Source organism: Rhamphochromis longiceps, linkage group LG3, assembly GCF_057381845.1.
Source record: "Rhamphochromis longiceps isolate RC_006_pf linkage group LG3, R_longiceps_female_GT1.1, whole genome shotgun sequence".
NCBI classification, from domain to species: domain Eukaryota; kingdom Metazoa; phylum Chordata; class Actinopteri; order Cichliformes; family Cichlidae; genus Rhamphochromis; species Rhamphochromis longiceps.
The window spans coordinates 14,101,599-14,125,251 of NC_140559.1; the positions used below are offsets into that span (position 1 = coordinate 14,101,599).

The 23,653-nt window shown below is 41.2% G+C and overlaps 1 protein-coding gene and 1 long non-coding RNA gene across 5 annotated transcripts in view; one reads left to right on the forward strand and one right to left on the reverse strand.

Annotated features, from left to right (window-relative positions):
• The window catches only part of LOC146673020 (protein NLRC3-like), a 32,790-nt gene extending 20,036 nt beyond the window's left edge, over window positions 1-12,754 (forward strand). For 2 of the 3 annotated variants that reach the window (XM_085401382.1, XM_085401383.1), the window contains 3 exons: window positions 4,201-4,374; window positions 8,474-8,520; window positions 8,696-12,754. In XM_085401382.1, the coding sequence (XP_085257508.1) occupies window positions 4,201-4,374; window positions 8,474-8,520; window positions 8,696-9,228 (754 nt within the window). In that variant the 3' untranslated portion in view covers window positions 9,229-12,754. Of the gene's footprint in view, window positions 1-3,884; window positions 4,056-4,200; window positions 4,375-8,473; window positions 8,521-8,695 lie in introns of those variants that run through there. The other variant, XR_014910382.1, reaches the window with a different exon arrangement.
• LOC146673017 (uncharacterized) overlaps window positions 1-23,653 on the reverse strand; it is a 406,340-nt gene that overhangs the window by 82,656 nt on the left and 300,031 nt on the right. The window lies entirely within an intron of this gene.

Sequence of the window (23,653 nt, forward strand, 5' to 3'; positions counted from 1 at the left end):
CTACACAGTATCTTAGCTGTTCCTTGGACTGTGTTCTTCTCGACAGATATCTCCAATTTTGTTGCTGGTATCTCCACTTCCTAGTGCTCCGATTACTACTGGCCTGCTAGAATCTTGGACCCTTGTCTCAGGGGCATCTTTACACAGCCTGCACCTGGGATCTTGCCTAGTGTGACAGACCCCAGCCTCTATGGATCTTGTACTCAGAGCTTGTTCCTGTGCTGCCATGATTAGTGCCTCTGTGCTGTCTTTCAGTCCAGCTTTATCTAGCCACTGTTAGGATTTCTGGATGTCTGTCAGTTCCTCTATCTGCCCATGGTAAATACCATATCATACAGGCGCCTGTAGTTCCATGATGGTTCTTCCTCTTCCTCCTCTTTCTTGAGTTTCTGATAGAGTTGGATGTCTCGAGACCGGTCTCGAGACCACTTTTACGTGGTCTTGGTCTCGTCTTGGTCTCGACGGACTTTTGTCTTGGTCTCGGTCTCGACGGACTTTTGTCTTGGTCTCGGTCTTGGTCTCGCTGTTTCGGTCCTGCGTTCTCAAATCGACATAGTGTTTGGGAGATTTGGAGTCAACCATCAGCGGAGCGGGGGGTGGCTGGCTTACTGGGCTTAAGCCCGGGTCATTTTTTTCAGAAGCATGGGATCTTTTGGAGTGTAATTTTTTAGTTAGATGCCTGACTGACAACTGTATAAAACAAAAACAACACACGAAGCACAGAGCGCACCGTCATAAATTCCCCCTAATTTTGGTATGATCCGAGCTCAGGCACTAGGCGACTGAGCACAGCACCCATGTGAGCGAGGGGGGAGAAGCTGCTGCCTGCGAGTTTGCTGCAGACAGAAGAGAGCTTAAGTTTGACCAGGTATCAAAGAAAATCATTCGTACTGAACTAATAATGTAAATATGACGGTGTATCACAAAAGATTGATATCAAACTGATCACTTGGTTGCGTTACTTGCTCTTCGAGTGAATCAACAAATGGATAAATAAAAAGCCGAACAGCAATGCTGATTTTTTAGAGAGTCTTAGCTTACATTTCATATTTTCAGTTGTTACCCTCCACGGCTAAACAAACTCTCTAAATCGGTTTCAATTGTGTACTGATGTACACAACAATGGACATAAGGAGCTTCTTTCAAAGAAAAAACTCAGGTAGATGTTATTTTATATATTATGCTTTGGATGTTGTTCAGTATATCTATGCAAAACAAGAGGAATTTCAATACACAGCAGTATATTCACAGCTGAAACCAGATATTTACATACACTTTATGGAGAAAACATAAACTTTTTTTTACTGTTAAACATCAATTTAGAGTAAACTTTTGTTTTAGATAAATAAATGTTGAAATATCTTTTGAATTAGTTAAATGTCAGAATAAAAAGAGGGAGCTGTCTATTTTAATCACTTTGATCAAATGTAGGAGCACATGTACACTAAGTTTATTGTTAATTAATAAGAAACTCCAGACGATTCGATTCTGAGCTGAAGAAGCTTCTGATAGGTTAGTAGAGTCCATGTGAGTAAACTGGTGGCACACCTGTGGATGCATATAAGGCAAAACACAGAGCCTGTTTCTGTGACATGGGAAAATCAAGAGAAGTCAACCAAAACACCAGGAAAAGAACTGTGGAGCTCCATAAGTGTGGCTCAATTTTGAATACAATTTGGTGCCATTTGCAATTAAGAAATACAGACAGTTTCTCTCTTTACTCTTAAAGTTAACAAATATGTTTTTTATATTTATCAATCTAAAAAAATAAACATTTAGTCTGATTTGATGTTACAATTAAAAAGTGTTTTTATCTGAAGAGTTTGTAAATATCTGGTTTCAACTGTATATTTGATGATGTTGCTGTTTGGCTTGATTGTCAGCACAAAGAGGGAGAGAGAGGAACAGAGAGGGAGAGAGAGAGGAGCAGAGAGGGAGAGAGAGAATGAGGACAGAACAGAGATGAACAAGAGCAGGTGAGACACACATGTTAGTCAAATGGTTGTTTGCCAAAACTCATCAGAACATGTGCCTAGTGTTTCTTTTTAGATACCATTTGTTCCTTTTCAAATTCTATATTTATTAAGTTATGCAGGCTTGTTTGCACAACAAGGCTAAATAATTATATAATCTTTTCTCAATCTAAATATTGTACTTTGGTAGAATTAAAAAATAAGTGTAGTGCAGGTCTATGATGATTTTTAGTGCTACTATCATCTAGTTCTGATTCTGGTTCTGTCTTGGTTACTGTTGTAGTCCTGTTTTAATTCCGGATCAGTTCTGGGTCTGGTTGAATTGGGGTTTAGTCCTCGTGTCTCGATACAGGCCCGACTTTCTTCTGCCTTGCTGCTTAATTAAAAAACTAGTTTAAGGTGTCCTGCATATGTATATAGAATAGCATCTGGCTGCAGTTTAAAGACTTTTTTTGTCTCGGTCTTGGTCTCGTCTCAACTTGGTCTTGGTCTTGGTCTCGATACCCTCTGGTCTTGGTCTCGGTCTTGGTCTCGATACCCTCTGGTCTTGGTCTCGGTCTTGGTCTCGATACCCTCTGGTCTTGGTCTTGTCTTGGTCTCGGATTAGGCGGTCTTGACTACAAGTCTAGTTTCTGATGCCTGAGGTATTCACTGAGCATTCAGCTGGGATAATCTTCCTGATGTATTCGTGAATGGTCATTGTCTCATCCTGGATGGTAATACTGACACTCACCAATCCCCAACCTCTTTCCTTCTGCTTAGCGTACAGCCTCAGGGTGTGGATTTGAGGTGAAATCCTCCATGCATGCAGTTGTTTCTATTGTTTCCTTTGGCTACCTTATTATCCTAGCAGGGTACCTGATCATGCGTAGGTGTTGATAGCCCGTATATTGTTCTTAACGTTCACCTGACTCCTCAGGACTTGCCTTACTCTCTGCAGGTAATTGTTGGTAGCAGCCTCTTCATAGTTCCCATTTGCCTGTGGGATCCCCAGGTACTTGCAACTGTCCTCTTTATCTGCAATTTTGCCTTCTGGTAGTTAAATCCCCTCAGTTCTGACTACCTTCCGTCTCTTTGTTATCATCGGACTACATTTCTCCAGTCCGAACGACATTCCAATGTCATTTCTGTATATCCTTTTTAATATGGATCAGTGAATTGATGTCTCATCCACTCTTGGCAGACAACTGCTCCATTCTGTAGTCAGTATCCGTAGCCAGTCTTGTCAATGATCTTACTGAGGGGGTTCAGGCCTATGTAGAACAGCAGCAGGGACGGATTGTTGTCTGCCACATTCCCATTGAGTTCATGATGAAGGCTCTTAGGTCCTGTTGGTCTTGTATAGGTCTAGGCATTATAGGATCCAGGTATGAAGCATTGAGTCATAGGCCTTCTTGTAATCAAATCATGTAGTTCACAGTTTGGTCAGCCTGGTCTTGCAGTCTCGTTTGATTGCACGGTCTACCAGTAGCTGGTGTTTTCCACGTCTGTTATTAGTCTTAGTCTACAGTCTCCTTCTCCATGGAGGGTGCTGCTTTGTGGATGATGATATATTCTCACACTGATCCTGCATGGTGATGCTACCATCCACCCACTCCTCCTGGATTCACATCTTCATCATCATCTTTATCAATCCTCACAATATTCCACCTTCATCCGCTTCATGTTCAGGTGCCTAATTTTCTCCATGGGTTATGGTGGGACGTTGAGTGCTGAAGTCAAACAGATCTCAGAAATTAAAGACTGATTCATTTATATTTTGTATTATGAGAAGCAGCTAGCTTATCCATTATTCTCCTTATAGGCTCGGGCTATTCATAGATTTGCTATGATACTCTGAGCATTTTTTCTGTTTTCACTCGTAATGCTTTTTATATGCATATCCTTAACTTTTGTCCTCTCTGTCCACAGTTTGTCTTTTGTTCTTTTCTCTTCGTGCACATCCCCCTGTGCCCACCTCCCACCCAAACAGCCATGTTAAATGGCTAGTCTTGATCCCCAATGCTACAAAGTGCTCCTCACACTGATGGTCTTATTGATGGGGCTTTCTTGCTGATATTTCATAGCAAGTTATATTGTACAGTAAGTTAACTTGCGCTGCCTAATTCGTTTTTCTTTTTAGTTGTAAGTACAGTTAAATTAAATCAAACAGATGGTTAGATGTTATTGTTTCTAACAAACAGAAAGTCATTGGTTACAGATGGATTGTTGTTTTGTGTGTCTGCAGTCTGTCAGGCTGTCTGATCACAGAGGAAGGCTGTACTTCTCTGGCCTCAGCTCTGAGCTCCAACCCTTCCCATCTGAGAGAGTTGGACCTGAGCTACAATCATCCAGGAGCCTCAGGAATGAAGCTGCTGTTGGCTGGACTTAAGGATCCACGCTGGAGACTGGACACTCTTAGGTATGGAGAGAATGTCTGTTTGAGAAGGAAGAGCTGCATACATTTCAAGTGCAAAGGGAAAGCCCTTCTCTGAATTGAGGAGGGGACCTAAGAGTACATCTTTCACCATCTTAGAAAGCTGTGATTGCAGCCATTCCCCAACTCTCTGGGAATGGTACTCATGGCCATTGATTACTGATCAATGGTTGTTGATCAATAGTCATGATAATTTGCATAATAATGATAATGGAACTGACCTTATAGCCCATTGTTCATTCAATGGTGCTAGTTTCAGTTATTGTGCAAATGTACTGTTTATAAGTTTGGGGAAACCTGCAGTTACTGAAGAAGTTACTTGAATGAGTGACAAACATTTTCTCCCACTAACAACACTACGTTCAGATGTACAGAATCAACTTTTTGGGATTTCCTACATTCTTCATTCACTTTCTGTTTGTTTCATGCAGATGTAACATGAACAATCACACATGTAGGAACAGTTTTTCTTTGTTCACAGCATAAACTGTAGTCTAGTTGAACAATGAAGAGATAAATATGTAGCAATTTCCGAGGAGAACTTTTCCAGGAACAATAATAAATGTCTTTTGCTCATATTTTTTTCACCATTTGGATAGATTGCTTTATGTTTAACAATGCACTGCTAAATTATTTTTCTCTGTCTCACCCTGATTCATATCAAATTAATCTCTGCATAAAAATGTACTAAAGACACATTCATGCGGGCCTCATTCTCTGACTCCCCGGGCTCTTGCCACCTCACCGCTGCATCATGCAGCTTCCGGCCTAGAAGATCTTACTTAGAGCTCAGTAGCAGACACGGTGGCAGATTCAGGGCCGCCATCTGGGGCTTCCCTGACAGCAGTGGCAACAGTTGTGGTGCCCACTCTGCCGCTGACACACCTCAGCAGTGGCCTTAAAGGTCTCCAGGAAGACCTGGGAGTCATCTCCCTCCCCTATCCTGTGCAGCGACACCGACAGTGGATGGGGGATGGTGATGCTGTAGCCCCGACCTGCCACTTCTGCTACTGCCAATCACATGCGCCTGAAGTTTTGCCAGGTGCTTCTGCTGCACCACAGCCTGATTATTGTTCATTGCCACCATGTAATATGCAGCAGCCACGTCATCAAGTGGAAACACTGTCCATGTTTATTTTCCACTTTGATTGCCATGACACACACTACTGGCAGCCTCTTCATTGTTTTCTGGCTTGGCACCCAAGCATGCAGCTTTCCAGCTGCACTCTGACACTCTCCAGTCTCAACTCCAACTTAACTAAAAATCACAATGTATTGTCATGGTGGCCCTGTGGCTGACAAACATATCCCACATAGCAAAATTGGTATGGCCCACACACCGCAAAGAATGACGGCCCTTTGGTGGCCCAGATCTGGTTTTCCAGAGGTGGCCCACACATGAGCCAGCACAAGGCCAGTTGCAGACACACTGGTGGTCCTGTGCTGGCCCATGTGTGGATTAACTCTGGCAAAGGAAACTCTGTTCAGACAGTGAATGGACTGATTCTTATATAGCGCTCCTCTACTTTCCCGGATTACTCAAAATGCTCTATACAACATGCCACATTCATGCAATCAAACACTTTCTTTGAACTGAATGCCACATCAACCAAAACCACAATCGGGACAGATATGGCATGCCATCGCATAAACAGATCTGGCCCACATCTGGCTGCCATACAGTCTGCCATGACACTAGTCAGTCAGTCAGTCAGAAGTGACAGCTTAATGCCACATCTGGCCAGACATCTTTTCTATGAGCCTGGGCAACATAACCCAGAACATATGCCATCACATAGACAGTGCCATCTATGCCAGCCCTGGCCCATATCTGGATGACATACCACTTACCGTGCCAGAAGTCAGTCAGCAGTGCCGGCTTGATACCAGATCCGGGCCAGACCTGCTTGCTATGTAGGGATTGTTCTTCAGCATATTGCATAACCAAAGATAAATGAGGCCCTGTTTCTCTAAAATGATGTCACTGCCTTATTTTTTATTTGAGCTGTCTTAGCCTGGTGAGACTCAGGCTAAAATATGTGGGTTGACGCTGACAGTGGGGATAACTTTTCAAGTAACCTTCGAAAGCTCCAAATTACCACGAAATTCATGCTTATAATAAATGCATGTAAGCTTCTGACCACAAATTTAAGAACAGCTGAAATTTTTTGAATTTTTGTAATATTATTCATGTTCAAACAGATGAGCTCACATGTAACCCACCCTCAAATATCTCAAATATGATCTAATCTCCTGAACTGTAAAAACGTGATTAAATAAAACAATTTTTGAACAAACTTGTTCAACACACTTGAGTAACATGGATTTTTCTTTGAAGATGAATTCCATTACTTTAGTATACAACAAATCATTAAATTTCATAATAAATTGTTGTTTCAGATTTGGTTCATACTTATGTGAAGTATAAATGCCTAGAAATGTATCATACTTCTTAAAATATTTTGAATTGAAACTACATTTGAAAATATTAAAATCCAAGTACAAAAATGAGAAGCTTTTCAATGGGAGCAAAAATTGATAGGCGAACATTTTACTGTCTCACACATTGTTTTGGGGTTCTATGTAGAGAAAATGTTGGACTGTTCCTTTTAGAGATGGCACGATACCACTTTGTTATGATACCGATACCTATATCATGAATTTGGATATCTGCTGATACCGATATGAATCCGATATAGTGTGTTTTTTAATAAATACTGTTTTTTTTTATATCTTGCTGCATTTTGTACAAGTTCATACTTAAGTTTAAATAAACAACAACAATAAAGCTATTCTATTAAACCTGTATGTAAAAAAATGCACTGTGCACAAAATATTTCATAGTTCAGCAACACTGATCAATCTAATAAACTTAAACCTGCACCATCCTCCATATTCTGGTATTTTAAAGAGTACTTAGCAGAAATATTAAGCAACATAACTAATGGGGTTGCAAACTCCCAGCAAAAGAAAAAATAGGGAACCACCCCCCACCTCATGATTCTTAATCGACGTAATCAACTTTAATTTGATGCAATGTGAAAAAAAATACACAGAAATAAATTATTTTTCCACAATAATTAAATAGATTCAACATCTTTCTTAAACAGAATTGCAGAATTCACAGATGGTACTTTCCCAAAGGAAAAAGTACTATAGCTTACTAGGGTATATTAGACTTAACAGTTACTATACACAGTAATGGACTTCTATACATTTTAAATCAGATGTAAAATGGGTGTAAGATTCAGATAATTATTTATTAAAAGCTAGACATTTTAAATGAGAATAAGAAAGAAAAGTATGTCTTTGTGCCCCCTTTTCCCTGTTCATGCCCTATCAGCCCCCTTGGCTAAACTTTGCTAGATCCGCCCCTGCACAGTTACAGCCGTCAGCTACGTAGAAAAAGATCCTGGTGTAGAAAGTAATATTAAATAAATTCTAACAACAGCTTATCAAGCTTAAACGTGCTGCAGTTGTTCAGCCGCTGGTTTCCTCTTTCTGGTGCAAAGTGGGCCAAAAGCAAAGAAGAGAGACGGACTCGCGACAGAAAAGCCGATCAGCTGATCATTAAGCAGTTTCATGATTGAAGTAGCAGCCGGAGAGAGAGAGAGAGAGAGAGAGGCAGTCGCTCCATATATCGGTTGTTAAGCTTAACATGGGAACGCTTTACAAACATTCATAGATGAACTTACACACTTGCTTTACTTCTCTCTGGGATAACTTTCTCGGAGATGAAATACTGGTTTGGTAGCGAAGCTCCAAATACATGCAGCCGCTCTATCACGTGACGCATACTGCTCCGACGTGCTACGGTTATGAGCCGAGTTACGCTGTGTTGCAAGTTTTGTGAGGTGTTTTCATGATATTTAATGGATCGGATTACATTTTTTATTTATTTATATTTATTTATAACCGATCCAGTAATTTAGGTCAGTATCGGACCGATACCGATACGTGATATCGGATCGGTCCATCTCTAGTTCCTTTATCAGTGTCTAACAGTATGTGGATGCGAGCCATGTAATGTCCATGTGTGCATGCTGAAAGAGACTGTGCTTGTCTGACGCCCTCCTCCTTTCAGGTTGGAGCCTGCTGGAGTCCGATGGTTGACACCAGGTCTGAGGAAGTGTAAGTGTGTTTTTAATGTGGTTCATGAAAATAACGCAGCACACATTCAACCATCTTCAAACTGTTACATCACTAATTCATATCTCTGATGTCAGGAGTCATCATCAAAGTGTCAATCAATGAACAGATGATGGATCAATAACTGCAGCTGGATTGTGTTTGTTCTCTCCATCAGATTCCTGTCAACTCACAATCGACACAAACACAGTGAACACAAACCTCCAACTGTCTAACAACAACAGGAAGGTGACATATGTGGAGGGGGTTCAGTCATATCCTGATCATCCAGAAAGATTTGATGTTCATCCTCAGCTGCTGTGTAGAGATGGTCTGACTGGTCGCTGTTACTGGGAGGTCAAGTGGAGAGGAAGGGTTGATATATCAGTGAGTTACAAAGGAATCGAGGGAAAAGGAGACACTTATGACTGTAGGTTTGGACAGAATGATCAATCCTGGAGACTACGCTGCTCTAATGATGGTCCTCATTCTGTCTGTCACAATAAGAGAGAAACACCCATCTCCTCCTCCTCCTCCTCCTCTGTCTCTAACAGAGTAGCAGTGTATGTGGACTGTCTTGCTGGTACTCTGTCCTTCTACAGAGTCTCCTCTGACACTCTGATCCACCTTCACACCTTCAAAACCACAATCACTGAAATGCTTTATCCTGGATTTTCGATCTGTTCTAGTTCCTCAGTGAGTCTGTGCTAAGTTGAGTGTAAAGAGTGAACTCCTGTTAGAGAACACTCTGACTCTTGAAGAGATAATTCAGTCTGTACATGTCTGTCTCTTTCGCTCAAACTCATTTTCAGAGTCATAAATTCAATCAGTTGATGTTTTAAACTGTTAAATGATTCCTTGTAAACTTTAGCAATCATTTTTGCAAACTAATAAGTTGAAAATGCTTCAGCCATATAAGATGAATGTATTGGCTCAATAGTTTATAAAGCAACATTTAATGTCTGAAAAACATTGAGACTGTTAAAGACAGCAAACTGTGTCTTCGTAGTAAAGGGCCCAGTGCGCTCTCACTGCTGCTGTTTATTTCTAAGGTGACGGCTGCACATTGGAGCTGTGAAACTTTAAACTCCATTGAGACATTAAAACTTACTGTCCCACAGCCTGATAAAGGGGACGTGGAAATCGCTGCTGTTTGTGGCAGATCAAAGTGAAATAAATGTAATTGGTTGAACAGGTATTTGTGGTCTGTGCTTTGTGTTTCCAGCAGTGTGAAAGAGACTCAGCGGCAGATTAGAATCAAGTTATATAAACATTTCCACTTTCTCTATTGAAAGTAGAAACTAGAGAACAGGAGGGAGTCAGAGCTGAACATTTCTGCCTGTTTCACATTCTCCTTGAAAGTAGACTTTGTAAAAAAAACCATCGAGAGCTATGATGAAACTGTCTCACGTAAAGACCACCCCAGAAAAGGAAGACCAAGAGTCACCTCTGCGGCTGAGGATAAATTCATCCAAGTCATCAGCCTCAGAAATTGCCGGTTAACAGCACCTCAGATTAGAGCCCAGATAAATGCCACACAGAGTTCCAGTAGCAGACACATCTTTACATCAGCCGTTCATAGGAGTGTGTGTGTGAATCAGGCCTTTCTGGTCAAATAGCTGCTACAAAACCACAACTAAGGAAAAGCAAAATGCAGAAGAGATTTGTTTGCGCCAAGAAACACAAAAAATGGACATTAGACCAGTGGAAATCTGTGCTTCGGTCTGATGAAATCTTTGGTTCCACCTGACGTGTCTTTGTGTGATGCAGAAAAGGAGAACGGATGGTTTCTACATGCATGGTTCCCACCATGAAGCATGGAGGAGGTGTGATGGTGCTTTGCTGGTGATACCGTTGGGGATTTATTGTCACAGTCTGGCTGCGAAGCTGACTGTATAAATTTGAGGATCGGATCTGAAATGCAGACACGAAGGAACGAGAAGAAAACTTGAATATAACAAAATGCAAGCCGTTTAATATGACTGATAAGAAAGGTACAAGAACAAAAAGCATATACACTAGGAAGAAACTAACTAGAACCGAACTGGGAGAAAATAAATGTGAAACACAAAAGATGAAGAACAAAACCTTGAACGTGGCAAAAACCTGTACTTGGAAAACCCTGGAGACACAGAAGCATGGAAACATGACAAGAACAACAGACAACCTGACAATGAACGAACAGAAACACACAGACTAAATACACACAAGGGTGGTTAGGGGAAGTGGATACACATGGGGAAACAGCTGACACTAATCTGACATAACGAGACAAAGGAAGCGACGCCAACTGCTCTGACATAGGACACAAACCTTCAAAATAAAACAGGAAACATGAGATGAAGACATGATAATACACACCTGACAACCTGAAATCAAAGACAAGAAATACATGAGACTAACCAGAAGATGTAAGTGAAACACAAATAGATTAAACTTGAGGCAACTAAATAATGAACCTAGAACTTAACATTATGTTCCAAATATAACAAAGAAGATCAGAAAACAAATGAAAACGCAGGGTCACAGACGCAGCCCCTGACATTTATTTTTTATAATTATTTTACTAGTGCAAAGCAGTAATCAAAGCAAAAGGCAGCTATTTTCAAGAATATAAAATATAAAACATTTTTTAAGTTATTTCACACTATTTTGTCCATCCATCCTCTCCTGCTTATCCTAGTCAGAAGATCTGGAGCCTATCCCAGCTGTCTTAGGGTGAGGGGCAGGGTACACCCTGGACAGGTTGCCAGTCTGACACATATACAGACAACCATTCTTATTCATGTGAAAATATAGAATTACTAATTAACCTAACCCCACTAACTTTTTGACTCTTGGAAATGTGGGAGGAAGCAGGAATACCCAGAGAGAACATAGAAACCACACAGAAAGTCCCTGGCCTGATAGTGGAACTATGCTAACCAACATGCTTCTGTGCTGTCTTTAGTACATACGTGTCCATATGTGTTTATTTGTAGTGTTGATGCCTTCAGTAAGAATCTTCAATGTAAACGTCGTGGAAATAAAGAAAACAACATTAAATAAAAAAAAGGTGTGTCCAAACCTTTTACAGGTATTATATACGACAGTAATGCTTCCAAAAAGATCACGTTTTTTTCATCACACTTTGGATCTGACTGTTTAAGTGAATGGAGAACCTTTATTGGTCTTCACAGTCTAGAGCTAAAAAAAAAATAATGACACATTCAGGTCATGTTATAGTTGTCAAACAGTGGGTTTTGGAGATTTTATGTCTTCCTTAACTCCCTGTACTTGCGGTGTTCCTCAGGGATCTATATTGGGGCCAATTTTATTCTGCGTTTACATGCTTGTTTCCATTCATACACCGATGACATTCAGATTTCTCTTCAACTGAAGAGAAGCTGTTCTGCTCCACTTTTACCTTTCCTTTAGTCTGTTGATGAAGTTAAAGTCTGGATGGCCTCTAACTTCCTTAATGTTTATGAGAACAAAACCGAAGTGATGGTGTTTGAACCAAGTGGTAATCCCAGCACATCTCATTTTAATCTACACAGTCTTGAGCCTTTTATTAAGTTGAATGGCAAAAATTTGTGGGCTATATTTGACAGCAATTTCACCTTTGAAAAACAGATTAGCTCAGATGCTTTTTCAAACTGAGGCTTTTATCCAAGGTGACATTATTTCTATATTCTAAAAACTTTGAACAGGTGATACATGCTTCCATTACATCCCAGCTGGACTATTGTAACTCCGTATATGTTGGAGGTAGTCAGACCTACCTTGCAAGGCTGCAGTTGGTCCAAAGACAGTTGGTCCAAAGTGCTGCAACTCGTTTTCTGACACGAAATAAAGATGTCAACTTAGTTCCCTGGTGCTTGCCTCTCTTTACTGCCTTCCTTTTTTCACATCCGAATTGATTTCAAAATTTTATTATTGACTTAAACAGCCCTGAATGGACAGGCTTTTGGGTCAGTATTTGACCTCTTGCAGCCTTATCCACCCTCTAGATCTCTTAGATCAAATGATAATGATTCTTTGCTTTTAGCCATAGCAGGGTCTAGGCTGGTTTAAAGAGGTGATCAAGGATTTCAACCCCTTACTCATCGGGCTTCTACTGTCAATATTTTCAAATTTCATCTACAAAAAAAAACATTTGCATTCACTGACTTTTTAATAGATTATGAGAGTTATTTGGTATTTGGTACTATTATTATAAATGATTTGGTATGAGTTATTTTGTATTTCCGTACAACACTTTGTTCAGTGTTGCTGTTGTAATTAAATGTGCTATATGAATAAAAATGATAACAATAACATTGGCTGTTTTCTTTTATAAGTGCATGTGTGCTCATTTGGAATAAAAGAAGCCACATTATAATGGTTGGATGCTGCTTTTTAATCATGTGTCATGTCATGATCACGTGTGCTATTCTCAAGCATGTGTTGTCTCATTGAGGAATGTATTTACTGATCTTTGGCTCTAAAACTGAAAAAAATCTACTATTAATCTAATAATTGCACACACATAGATTTAAATATAAACCTTTTTCAGAGGTGTGGAGATGCCCCGCCCACACACATATTAGCTGGACTCAGCCCCCACACTGTAGAGCTGGCAGAGAAAAGCCCTGTGGTTTAAAGCTCCTTTTAGTGCCTCTGAGAGTTAATGTGATAGAAACAGTGAATCCTGGTCTGCTTTAATCCAGCTGTTTCACACTAAACATCAGCTTGGATGAAAATGGAAGTTACTGTGGAGCCTTATTGAGGGGAGGCTTATGAAATGTGAAGAAACATGTTGTGGTGGGCAGGTGAAGCCTCATTAAGCTTGGAGGCTTTACTTCTATTTACACCCAAAAACATTCAAAGCTTCGAGTCTTTGATCTTTGATCAACTTTGATTAATCAGTCATTTGGGGAATAATGTGGTACATTAGGAATGTTTATTGACAGAAGCAGGTGCAAGATTGATTTTTTTCACAGGTTTTTCATCCAAAATCATTTTGTCTCTCCTGTGGCAGCCTCAGTGGACTTCTCCTCTGGCTCAGCAGTCCAGCAGCTTTAGGAAATCTAATTTCACCTGGCACTGGTGATGCAGGAATAAACAGATATCTGCCAGTTTCCACACTGTTGGATTTGTTGGAAGTGTCTGATGTGCTGCCAAGTATTTGAGGGGGTCTACTGATCTTCCAAGTGTGGCTCTCTCATATACCTGTGACAGAAAGAAAGATGAAGCATCAGCTCAAACAGAAAAGTAGGATATAAAAAGGGGACATTCTCAGTGGTCAGTCTGCCCAGCAGCATCAAACACAGCTGGACTCCATATTTATGGTCTGCACATGTACAACAACTACTTTTACATCTATTCAGTTCACAGTCATCTCCATGCTGCTCTTTGTAGACCAGTGGATTGTCAGTGTGTCCAACATGGATCTGATGTTTGGCTCCATGATTTCAGTCTGATTGGGTCATTCATAAAGTATTCTGTTCCAGCTGCTGGAGGACAACATCATCACTTTTCTGAAGAAAAAGCTGAAGAAGATCCAGAAGGTTCTTAGTCCAGATCACCCAGAATCCTTAGAGAGCCAGTGGGGAGATCATGGACCAAAGAGGAGCAGCAGAGAGGCAATTGTGAAGATCACACTAGACTTCCTGAGGAGAATGAAGCAGGAGGAGCTAGCTGACCATCAGCAGAACAGTAAGAGGATTTCTATATACAGTGGCTTGAAAAAGTATTCGGCCCTTTTGAACTTTCCCATATTTTGTCACATTACAGCCACAAACATGAATCAATTTTATTGGAATTCCGCCTGAAAGACCAATACAAAGTGGTGTACACGTGAGAAGTGGAATGGATATCATACATGATTCCAAAGTTTTTACAAATAAATAACTGCAAAGTGGGGTGTGTGTAATTATTCAGCCCCCTTTGGTCTGAGTGCAGTCAGTTGCCCATAGACATTGCCTGATGAGTGCTAATGACTAAATAGAGTGCACCTGTGTGTAATCTAATGTCAGTACAAATACAGCTGCTCTGTGACGGCCTCAGAGGTTGTCTAAGAGAATATTGGGAGCAACAACACCACGAAGTCCAAAGAACACACCAGACAGGTCAGGGATAAAGTTATTGAGAAATTTCAAGCAGGCTTAGGCTACAAAAAGATTTCCCAAGCCTTGAGCATCCCACGGAGCACTGTTCAAGCGATCATTCAGAAATGGAAGGAGTATGGCACAACTGTAAACCTACCAAGACAAGGCCGTCCAACTAAACTCACAGGCCGAACAAGGAGAGCGCTGATCAGAAATGCAGCCAAGAGGCCCATGGTGACTCTGGACGAGCTGCAGAGATCTACAGCTCAGGTGGGGGAATCTGTCCATAGGACAACTATTAGTCGTGCACTGCACAAAGTTGGCCTTTATGCAAGAGTGGCAAGAAGAAAGGCATTGTTAACAGATAACCAGAAGAAGTCCCGTTTGCAGTTTGCCACAAGCCATGTGGGGGACACAGCAAACATGTGGAAGAAGGTGCTCTGGTCAGATGAGACCAACATGGAACTTTTTGGCCAAAATGCAAAATGTGTGCCGGAAAACTAACACTGCACATCACTCTGAACACACCATCCCCACTGTCAGATATGGTGGTGGCAGCATCATGCTCTGGGGGTGCTCCTCTTCAGCAGGGACAGGGAAGCTGGTCAGAGTTGATGGGAAGATGGATGGAGCCAAATACAGGGCAATCTTGGAAGAAAACCTCTTGGAGTCTGCAAAAGACTTGAGACTGGGGCGGAGGTTCACCTTCCAGCAGGAAAATGACCCTAAACATAAAGCCAGGGCAACAATGGGATGGTTTAAAACAAAACATATCCATGTGTTAGAATGGCCTAGTCAAAGTCCAGATCTAAATCCAATCGAGAATCTGTGGCAAGATCTGAAAACTGCTGTTCACAAACGCTGCCCATCTAATCTGACTGAGCTGGAGCTGTTTTGCAAAGAAGAATGGGCAAAGATTTCAGTCTGTAGATGTGCAAAGCTGGTAGAGACAGACCCTAAAAGACTGGCAGCTGTAATTGCAGCAAAAGGTGGTTCTACAAAGTATTGACTCAGGGGGCTGAATAATTACACACACCCCACTTTGCAGTTATTTATTTGTAAAAAATGTTTGGAATCATGTCTGATTTTCGTTCCACTTCTCACGTGTTCACCACTTTGTGTTGGTCTTTCACGTGGAATTCAAATAAAATTGATTCATGTTTGTGGCTGTAATGTGACAAAATGTGGGAAAGTTCAAGGGGGCCGAATACTTTTGCAAGCCACTGTAAACTTAAGCTGCTGGACAAATGAGCCACGAATATATTAAATACTGAACCAGTATGTATGGAGTTATTTTTTTTTAAATTGGAGGAATGAAACTGTTATGAACATTTAGTAAAACATTCAATTAAATTTTATTTATATAGCACCAAATCACAACAACAGTTGCCTCAAGGCGCTTTATATTGTACAAAATAGATACAGAAAAAAACAACAATCATATGACCCCCTATGAGCAAGCAATTTGGCGACAGTGGGAAGGAAAAATTCCCTTTTAACAGGAAGAAACCTTTGACAGAACCAGGCTCAGGGAGGGGCGGCCATCTCCTGGGACCGGTTGGGGTGAGAGAAGGAAAACATGATAAAGACATGCTGTGGAAGAGAGACAGAGATTAATAACAGGTATGATTCAATGCAGAGAGGTCTAGTAACACAAAGTGAGTGAAAAAGGTGACTGGAAAGGAAAAACTCAATGCATCATGGGAATCCCCCGGCAGCCTACGTCTATTGCAGCATAAGTAAGGGAGGACTAGGTCCAGCCCTAACTATATGCTTCACCAAAAAGGAAAGTTTTAAGCTTAATCTTGAAAGTTTGGAACCAGCTTCCAAAGCTGGTTCCACAGAAGTAGGGCCTGAAAACTGAAGGCTCTCCCTCCCATTCTACTATTAAATAGTCTAGGAACATCAAGTACATGAACTGTTGGTGCTTGGGTTTATATTTAATTATTGTTCTTTAGAATTTCCTGCTACCGTTTACCAAGTTTACAAGTAATGTTTACTACTGCAATCCGATTACTTTTTTTCAAGTAACGAGTAAACTAAGGGATTACTATTTCAGAAATTTGGAGTTTGCATGTGTTTTGGAGTTTGTATGTGCTTTTTCTCTAGGGGCCACTGTAAAACTCTGTGAAGAAACTGTATATTTAACGGTGAAGTATTGTGTTTTTCTCCCCTGGTCCTCAGTGTGTCTGGCACAATAACGGACAAATTTCCATCTCCTCCTCCGCATCCTCCTCTGTCTCTAACAGAGTAGCAGTGTATATGGACTGTCCTGCTGGCACTCCTTCTACAGAGTCTCCTCTGACACTCTGATCCACCTCCACACCTTCAACACCGCATTCACTGAAACTCTTTATCCTGGATTTAGACTTTGGTCTCCTGGTGCCTCAGTGACTCTGTGCTGAGTTGAGTGTAAAGTGTCCTCTGGTTAGAGAAACACTCTGACTGTTGAACTGATAGTTTAGTCTGTACATGTCTGTCTCTTTCACTCAGAAACACATTGTCAGACTCATGGATTCAGTTAGTTGATTTTTTAAACTGTTCTACATGTTGTTTTTCTGTCTTTTTCCACTCAAAGCTTCACAGTGAGTATCAGTATGTTGTATCTTTCTGAAGCCCAGTTCACAACCAGCTCCTCTGCATTTTCAACCAGTCTGAGTGCATTAAAATGAATCCAAACTTTCCACATGCTTTTACTGTTTCACTCATTGTTGAAAATGTTTCCGACATGTAAGATGAAAATGTTGGTGCAATAGTTTTTAATGGAGTTTGTTTGTTTTGTGATAACGCATGTGACTTGTCTAATGACTAGCAAAGTCTGCATTAAACATGTAAAACTAGTCTTGTCTTTGATAGTGTCATTTATCTCTGTCATGTCTTTTGAAAATTACCAGTGTGTTGTGCTGGTGCTCTATTAGAGACCCCAACAGAGCCACCAGATGTCCTTACTGTAGTGTAGTGAAGTAGATTTTGGGGTAGGATTTTACGTGATGTCTGCAAATGCAGCACTAACATCCACACCTTCCCAGCTGATAATTAGTGGCCTTATAAGAAACAGCTGCGCTTCACTACTACACAAAGGCATTTGGCAGTCTTTTTCCATCCAAGCTGAGTGCGTTAGGCAACTAAGCACTGCAGATCTCCTCAGGAAAGATGCTCATTTTAGTATTGCCCTTTAGATAGTGGTAAATGTGATGGCATATATTAGGGTGGACCTTGACGACTGTTTCCCTCTTTTGTTACAGGATTATGCCATACTGCTGCTGATGAACTGAAGCTTTCCACCCAATTGGTCGACTCGTGGTTTGAAGCATTGTGATGATTCATTTGCTCTACTGCGCCATCAAGTGGACAATTCAAGTGAAGCGGGCTCTGTGATTATAATGATGTGTAAACCTCTAAACTGAATAAATAAATTGTTTTCATGGTTATTTATCCCGAATATTGTCTCAGTGTGTGTGATACAAAAGAGAAAGTGGAAACTATCAGGAAAGAGTTTTGGTATGTGTTATGATATTTTGATACCATGGTAGCATTTACAGGATATTGTTTTATAGTTGATATCATACATGAAACTGTTACTCAATAAGGTCCATCTACTAGTTGTTTTTCTCTTTCTCTCTGACCCAAGAATTAATGTGTAAGACTCACAGGCTGGTACCCCAAGGTCGAAAACACCACAGAGACGAGACCACTTCCTTACTCCCATCCTCCCTTCCTTATCTCTTAGAAAAAGGCTCGTTAAAGGCCAGGTGGTTTGTTTCAGAATTCACTAATGAAAGAACTCTGTATTCTGTGTATTTTGCTGGGATGATCATAAATTATAGCTGAACTGATAAACTACACACAGGATACTTCTTTGCTCACAAGGCAGGAAGACGTTTCCTTATTTGGTCTGTACTGGTTTGAACTGAGAACTTGCTGACACACGAACCTTTTTTTCCTCTATATAAACTGCTGTGTATCAAATAAACCTTTGAGTCGATTGGGAAGGCAACCTAAAGCAGTCTCTGTTTTCTTGTTCTCCCAAGCTGCTCCCGAGCTCGTACTAACACGCTGAATGGCATACCTGAGTGTTACTTTAAATAATTAGGAATCTTAGAAGGAAAGGACAGAACTCTGCTTATCGCTCACGCCACGGAGGAAACCCGGGACGGCAATTTCCTTCAATTTTGGTGTCAGAAGTGGGATGGCTGACAGAAGGTAAATACACGTCTTTCATATTTATATAAAGACCGTATTATACCTCTCTCAGTGATCGATCCATAAAGAAACGGGATATGCTGACGAAGTTTCACTTAGTGATCCAGAGAGATACACTGACGACTTCCTCAGTCCCCGAATAAAGTAGATTAACCCTTGTGTGGTGTTGGTGGACACAGGAAGTTGCCTGTTGTCTTGAATATTTTAATTTTGTTAAAAAAATAATAATAATAATAATTAATTGTTTAATTAAACGTACGTTAAAAAGTGAGAAGTTGCTCACTCAGAAAAAGTGACACAGGAAGTTGCCTGTTGTCTTAAATACTTCTCGTTAAGTGAGAAGTTGCTCACCAAAGAGTGACACAGGAAGTTGCCTGTTATCTTGAAACGTACGTTAAAAAGTGAGAAGTTGCTCACTCACAGAAAGCTAGTAAATAATTAAATTTAATTTTGTTAAAAAAAAAAACAAAAAACAAAAAACGAAAGAAAACTGAAAACGGGTCTCACAGACCCGATTACCATACAAGGGTTAAAAGCAGTAAATTAAAAGCAGAAAGACACAGGAAGTTGCCTGTTGTTTTACGAGAAGTTGCTCGTTAAGCGAGAAGTTGCTCGCTAAGTGAGAGTTGCTCACACAAACAAAAAATTGCTAGCAATAAATTTAAAGTAACCTCAGCTGTGCCGCAGCGAAAATACTAACATAAATCCTTCAAGCGTGTAAACCCCTCTGGAAATCACTGAACATGGGTCAGAATAATTCAAAAACCACAGACAAGTCCGATAAAAAATCAAAATTACCTGTAAAACCAAAAAAAATTAAAGCTGCAAGCAGCGTTATGAGGTCCCTCGCACCCCCGGCGCGTCGAACCACGCCCAACACCTAAAACCAGCACCTCCGATCTGATGTCACATTGATGGAATTCATGCATTTAACCACCAGCTAATAATTCATCTCATTCAATCATGATTATAGTTGTCCCACTAGGTGGTGCTCTAACCATTACTGACAAATGGCATAACAAACATTTCCTAGCTCGAGTCTCATCACGCCTATGAGCTTTGGGAGAGATTGGACATTGTGTTTTTGAGTGACAGCAGATTACTGCTTTTTGGCGAGTGATTCAAACTCTAAGTGCCACCATAACCACCCCGTTTCACTGAACGTAAAAAGCTTCGCAATTTAACATCACAAAGGTCTTTAGATTCCACACACTGGAGATTGGTTCAATATGATGAAATCCCTTGGAGGAGTTCGTCAAAGAACGGTGCCTGGAAAGAGGGGAAAATGTTGCCAAAATTACACATTAATTTTAAAATGGCTGACTTCCTGTTGGATTTGGGATATTGCACCAAGAGACTTTTTTGTACATCTTGATATCTCCTATAAGCTTACCAGGTTTCAGAATCATACATAGAACACAGAGCAGGGGCTGTGGTTTTGAAATTTTGTAGGGGGCGCTGTGGAGCCACTTCGCGCTATTCAATGAAAATGATCACATGCCAACAAAGCGTTCATCCATTTGGAGGTGTGTGCCAAATTTCAAGCCTCTATAAACTTGCCAAGACCCTCAAAAGCCACTTCATCTTTCATGTTGAACAGCGTTGCCACCAGGGTGCGCCGTTCAGTTTAAAGTCACAATTTTTGCACTGAAGCATCATGAGGGACTGATGGTGATATTCACCGCTTTTGAGGTGGCCAAGATGAACCTGTGAAAATCAGTACAACAAAATTAAAGCCATGACATTTCCTGTTGCCACTAGGTGGTGCTGTGTGTATTCCCGACAATGGGCACATCAATCTGTTCAGGGCGGGTCTGACATCATGCCTGTAAAGTCTGGTACTGATCAGACTGGATTTCATTGAGTTATACTAATTTGTTTCTTCATGGCGTGACATCAAAGTTCGCCATGCCGCTGGTGTCACACCCTTTTGCGAAAAGTCACAGTTTTCACTGTAACCCAAGACCAACTCCTTAAGGCTTTCCTGGAGAAATTTGAGGCTGCAGATGTCACCCATCACAATACTGTACCCCAAAGTGTAAAACATGACATTTCCTGTTCCCACTAGGTGGCGCTGTCCCTGGTGTCAAATATGGCAGTTGAAATATGTTCAGGGGTGGAGCCTTATCATATGTGTGCTCTTTGGTCAAGGTCAGAAAATGTATGACAAAATGAGAGGCAATAAGATTTTCATGGCGAGTCATCGAAATTCGCCATGGCGCCACGGCCTCATAGTATTGTGAAAACTCAAAAGCTCCGCAATTTAACATGGCATAAGGGTGTAGTTGGCACTGACCAAATATGAAGGTTATGAAATCAAACCCCAAGGAGGAGTTCGTCAAAGTTCGAGGCATGGAAATGGTAAAATCAGAGCCAAAATGTCACCTTCAATCCAAAATGGCGGACTTCCTGTTGGGTTTAGGACATTGCCATAATAGACTTTTTTGTTCGACTCTGAACATTATATAGGTGTACCGACTTTCAAACATGTAGGTCATACCCATACCGGGGGCTCGCGTTTTTCATTTTTCTAGGTGGCGCTACTGAGCTAATTTTCCCTGGCCATGTCTGAGAACATTAAAATACGTAAATTTTCACCAGACCTGACGCGTGTGCAAAATTTCATGAGTTTTCGAGCATGTTTAGGCCCTCAAACGGCCAATTCATTTGCCGAAATAATAATAATAATTAAAGCTGCAAGCAGCGTTATGAGGGCCCTCGCACCCCCGGCACGTTGAGCCACTGCCAACACCTCAAACCGGCACGTCCGATGTGATGTCACATTGATGGATTTCATGCTTTTAATCACCAGCTAACATTTCATCTTATTCAACCAGGATTATAGTCATGCCACTAGGTGGCGCTCTAACCATTATTGACAAATAGCATACCAAACATTTCCAAGCTCGAGTCTCATCACACCTGCGACCTTTGGGAGAGATTGGACATTGTGTTTTTTAGTGACAGCAGATTACTGCTTTTTGCGAGTGATTGAAACTCTACGTGCCGCCATGACCACCCCGTTTCCCTGAACGGAAAAAGCTTCGCAATTTAACATCACAAAGGTCTTTAGATTCTACACACTGAAGAATGCTTCAATATGATGAAATCCCTTGGAGGAGTTCGTCAAAGTATGAAGCCTGAAAAGGGGGGAAAATGTCATCAAAATTACACATTAATTTTAAAATGGCTGACTTCCTGTTGGATTTGGGATATTGCTCCAAGAGACTTTTTTGTACATCTTGATATCTTACACAAGCTTACCAAGTGTCAGACTCATAGATGAAACACAGAGCAGGGGCTGATGTTTTGAAATATTGTAGGGGGCGCTGTGGAGCCATTTTGCGCTATTCAAGGAAAATGGTTACATAACAACAATGCCTTCATCCATTTGGAGGTGTGTGCCAAATTTCAAGCCTCTATAAACTTTCCAAGCCCCTCAAAAGCCACTTCATCTTTCATGGTGAACCGCGTTGCCACCAGGGTGCGCCGTTCAGTTTAAAGTCACAATTTTTGCACTGAAGCATCACGAGGGACTGATGTTGATATTCACCGCTTTTGAGGTGGCCACGATGAACCTGTGAAAATCAGTACAACAAAATTAAAGCCATGACATTTCCTGTTGCCATTAGGTGGCGCTGTCCGTATTTCCGACAATGGGCACATCAATCTGTTCAGGGCGGGTCTGCCATCATGCCTGTAAAGTCTGGTACTGATCAGACTGGATTTCATTGAGTTATACTAATTTGTTTATTCATGGCGTGACATCAAAGTTCGCCATGCTGCTGGGGTCACACCCTTTTGCGAAAAGTCACAGTTTTCACTGTAACCCAAGACCAACTCCTTAAGGCTTTCCTGGAGAAATTTGAGGCTGCAGATGTCACCCATCACTATACTGTACCCCAAAGTGTAAAACATGACATTTCCTGTTCCCACTAGGTGGCGCTGTCCTTGATGTCAAATATGGCAGTTGAAATATGTTCAGGGGTGGAGCCTTATCATATGTGTGCTCTTTGGTCCAGATCGGAACATGTATGACAAAATGAGAGGCAATAAGATTTTCATGGCGAGTCATCGAAATTCGCCATGGCGCCACGGCCTCATAGTATTGTGAAAACTCAAAAGCTCCGCAATTTAACATGGCACAAGGGTGTAGTTGGCACTGACCAAATATGAAGGTTATGAAATCAAACCCCAAGGAGGAGTTCGTCAAAGTTCGAGGCATGGAAATGGTAAAATCAGAGCCAAAATGTCACCTTCAATCCAAAATGGCGGACTTCCTGTTGGGTTTAGGACATTGCCATAATAGACTTTTTTGTTCGACTCTGAACATTATATAGGTGTACCGACTTTCAAACATGTAGGTCATACCCATACCGGGGGCTCGCGTTTTTCATTTTTCTAGGTGGCGCTACTGAGCTAATTTTCCCTGGCCATGTCTGAGAACATTAAAATACGTAAATTTTCACCAGACCTGACGCGTGTGCAAAATTTCATGAGTTTTCGAGCATGTTTAGGCCCTCAAACGGCCAATTCATTTGCCGAAATAATAATAATAATTAAAGCTGCAAGCAGCGTTATGAGGGCCCTCGCACCCTGGCGTGTCGAGCCACGCCCAACACCTAAAACCAGCACGTCCGATCTCATGTCACATTGATGGAATTCATGCATTTAACCACCAGCTAACATTTCATTTGGTTCAACCATGAGTATAGTCGTCCCACTAGGTGGCGCTCTAACCATTATAGACAAAGGGCATAACAAACATTTCCGAGCTCGAGTCTCATCACGCCTGCGACCTTTGGGAGAGATTGGACTTTGTGTCTTTGAGTGACAGCAGATTACTGCTTTTTGGCCAGTGA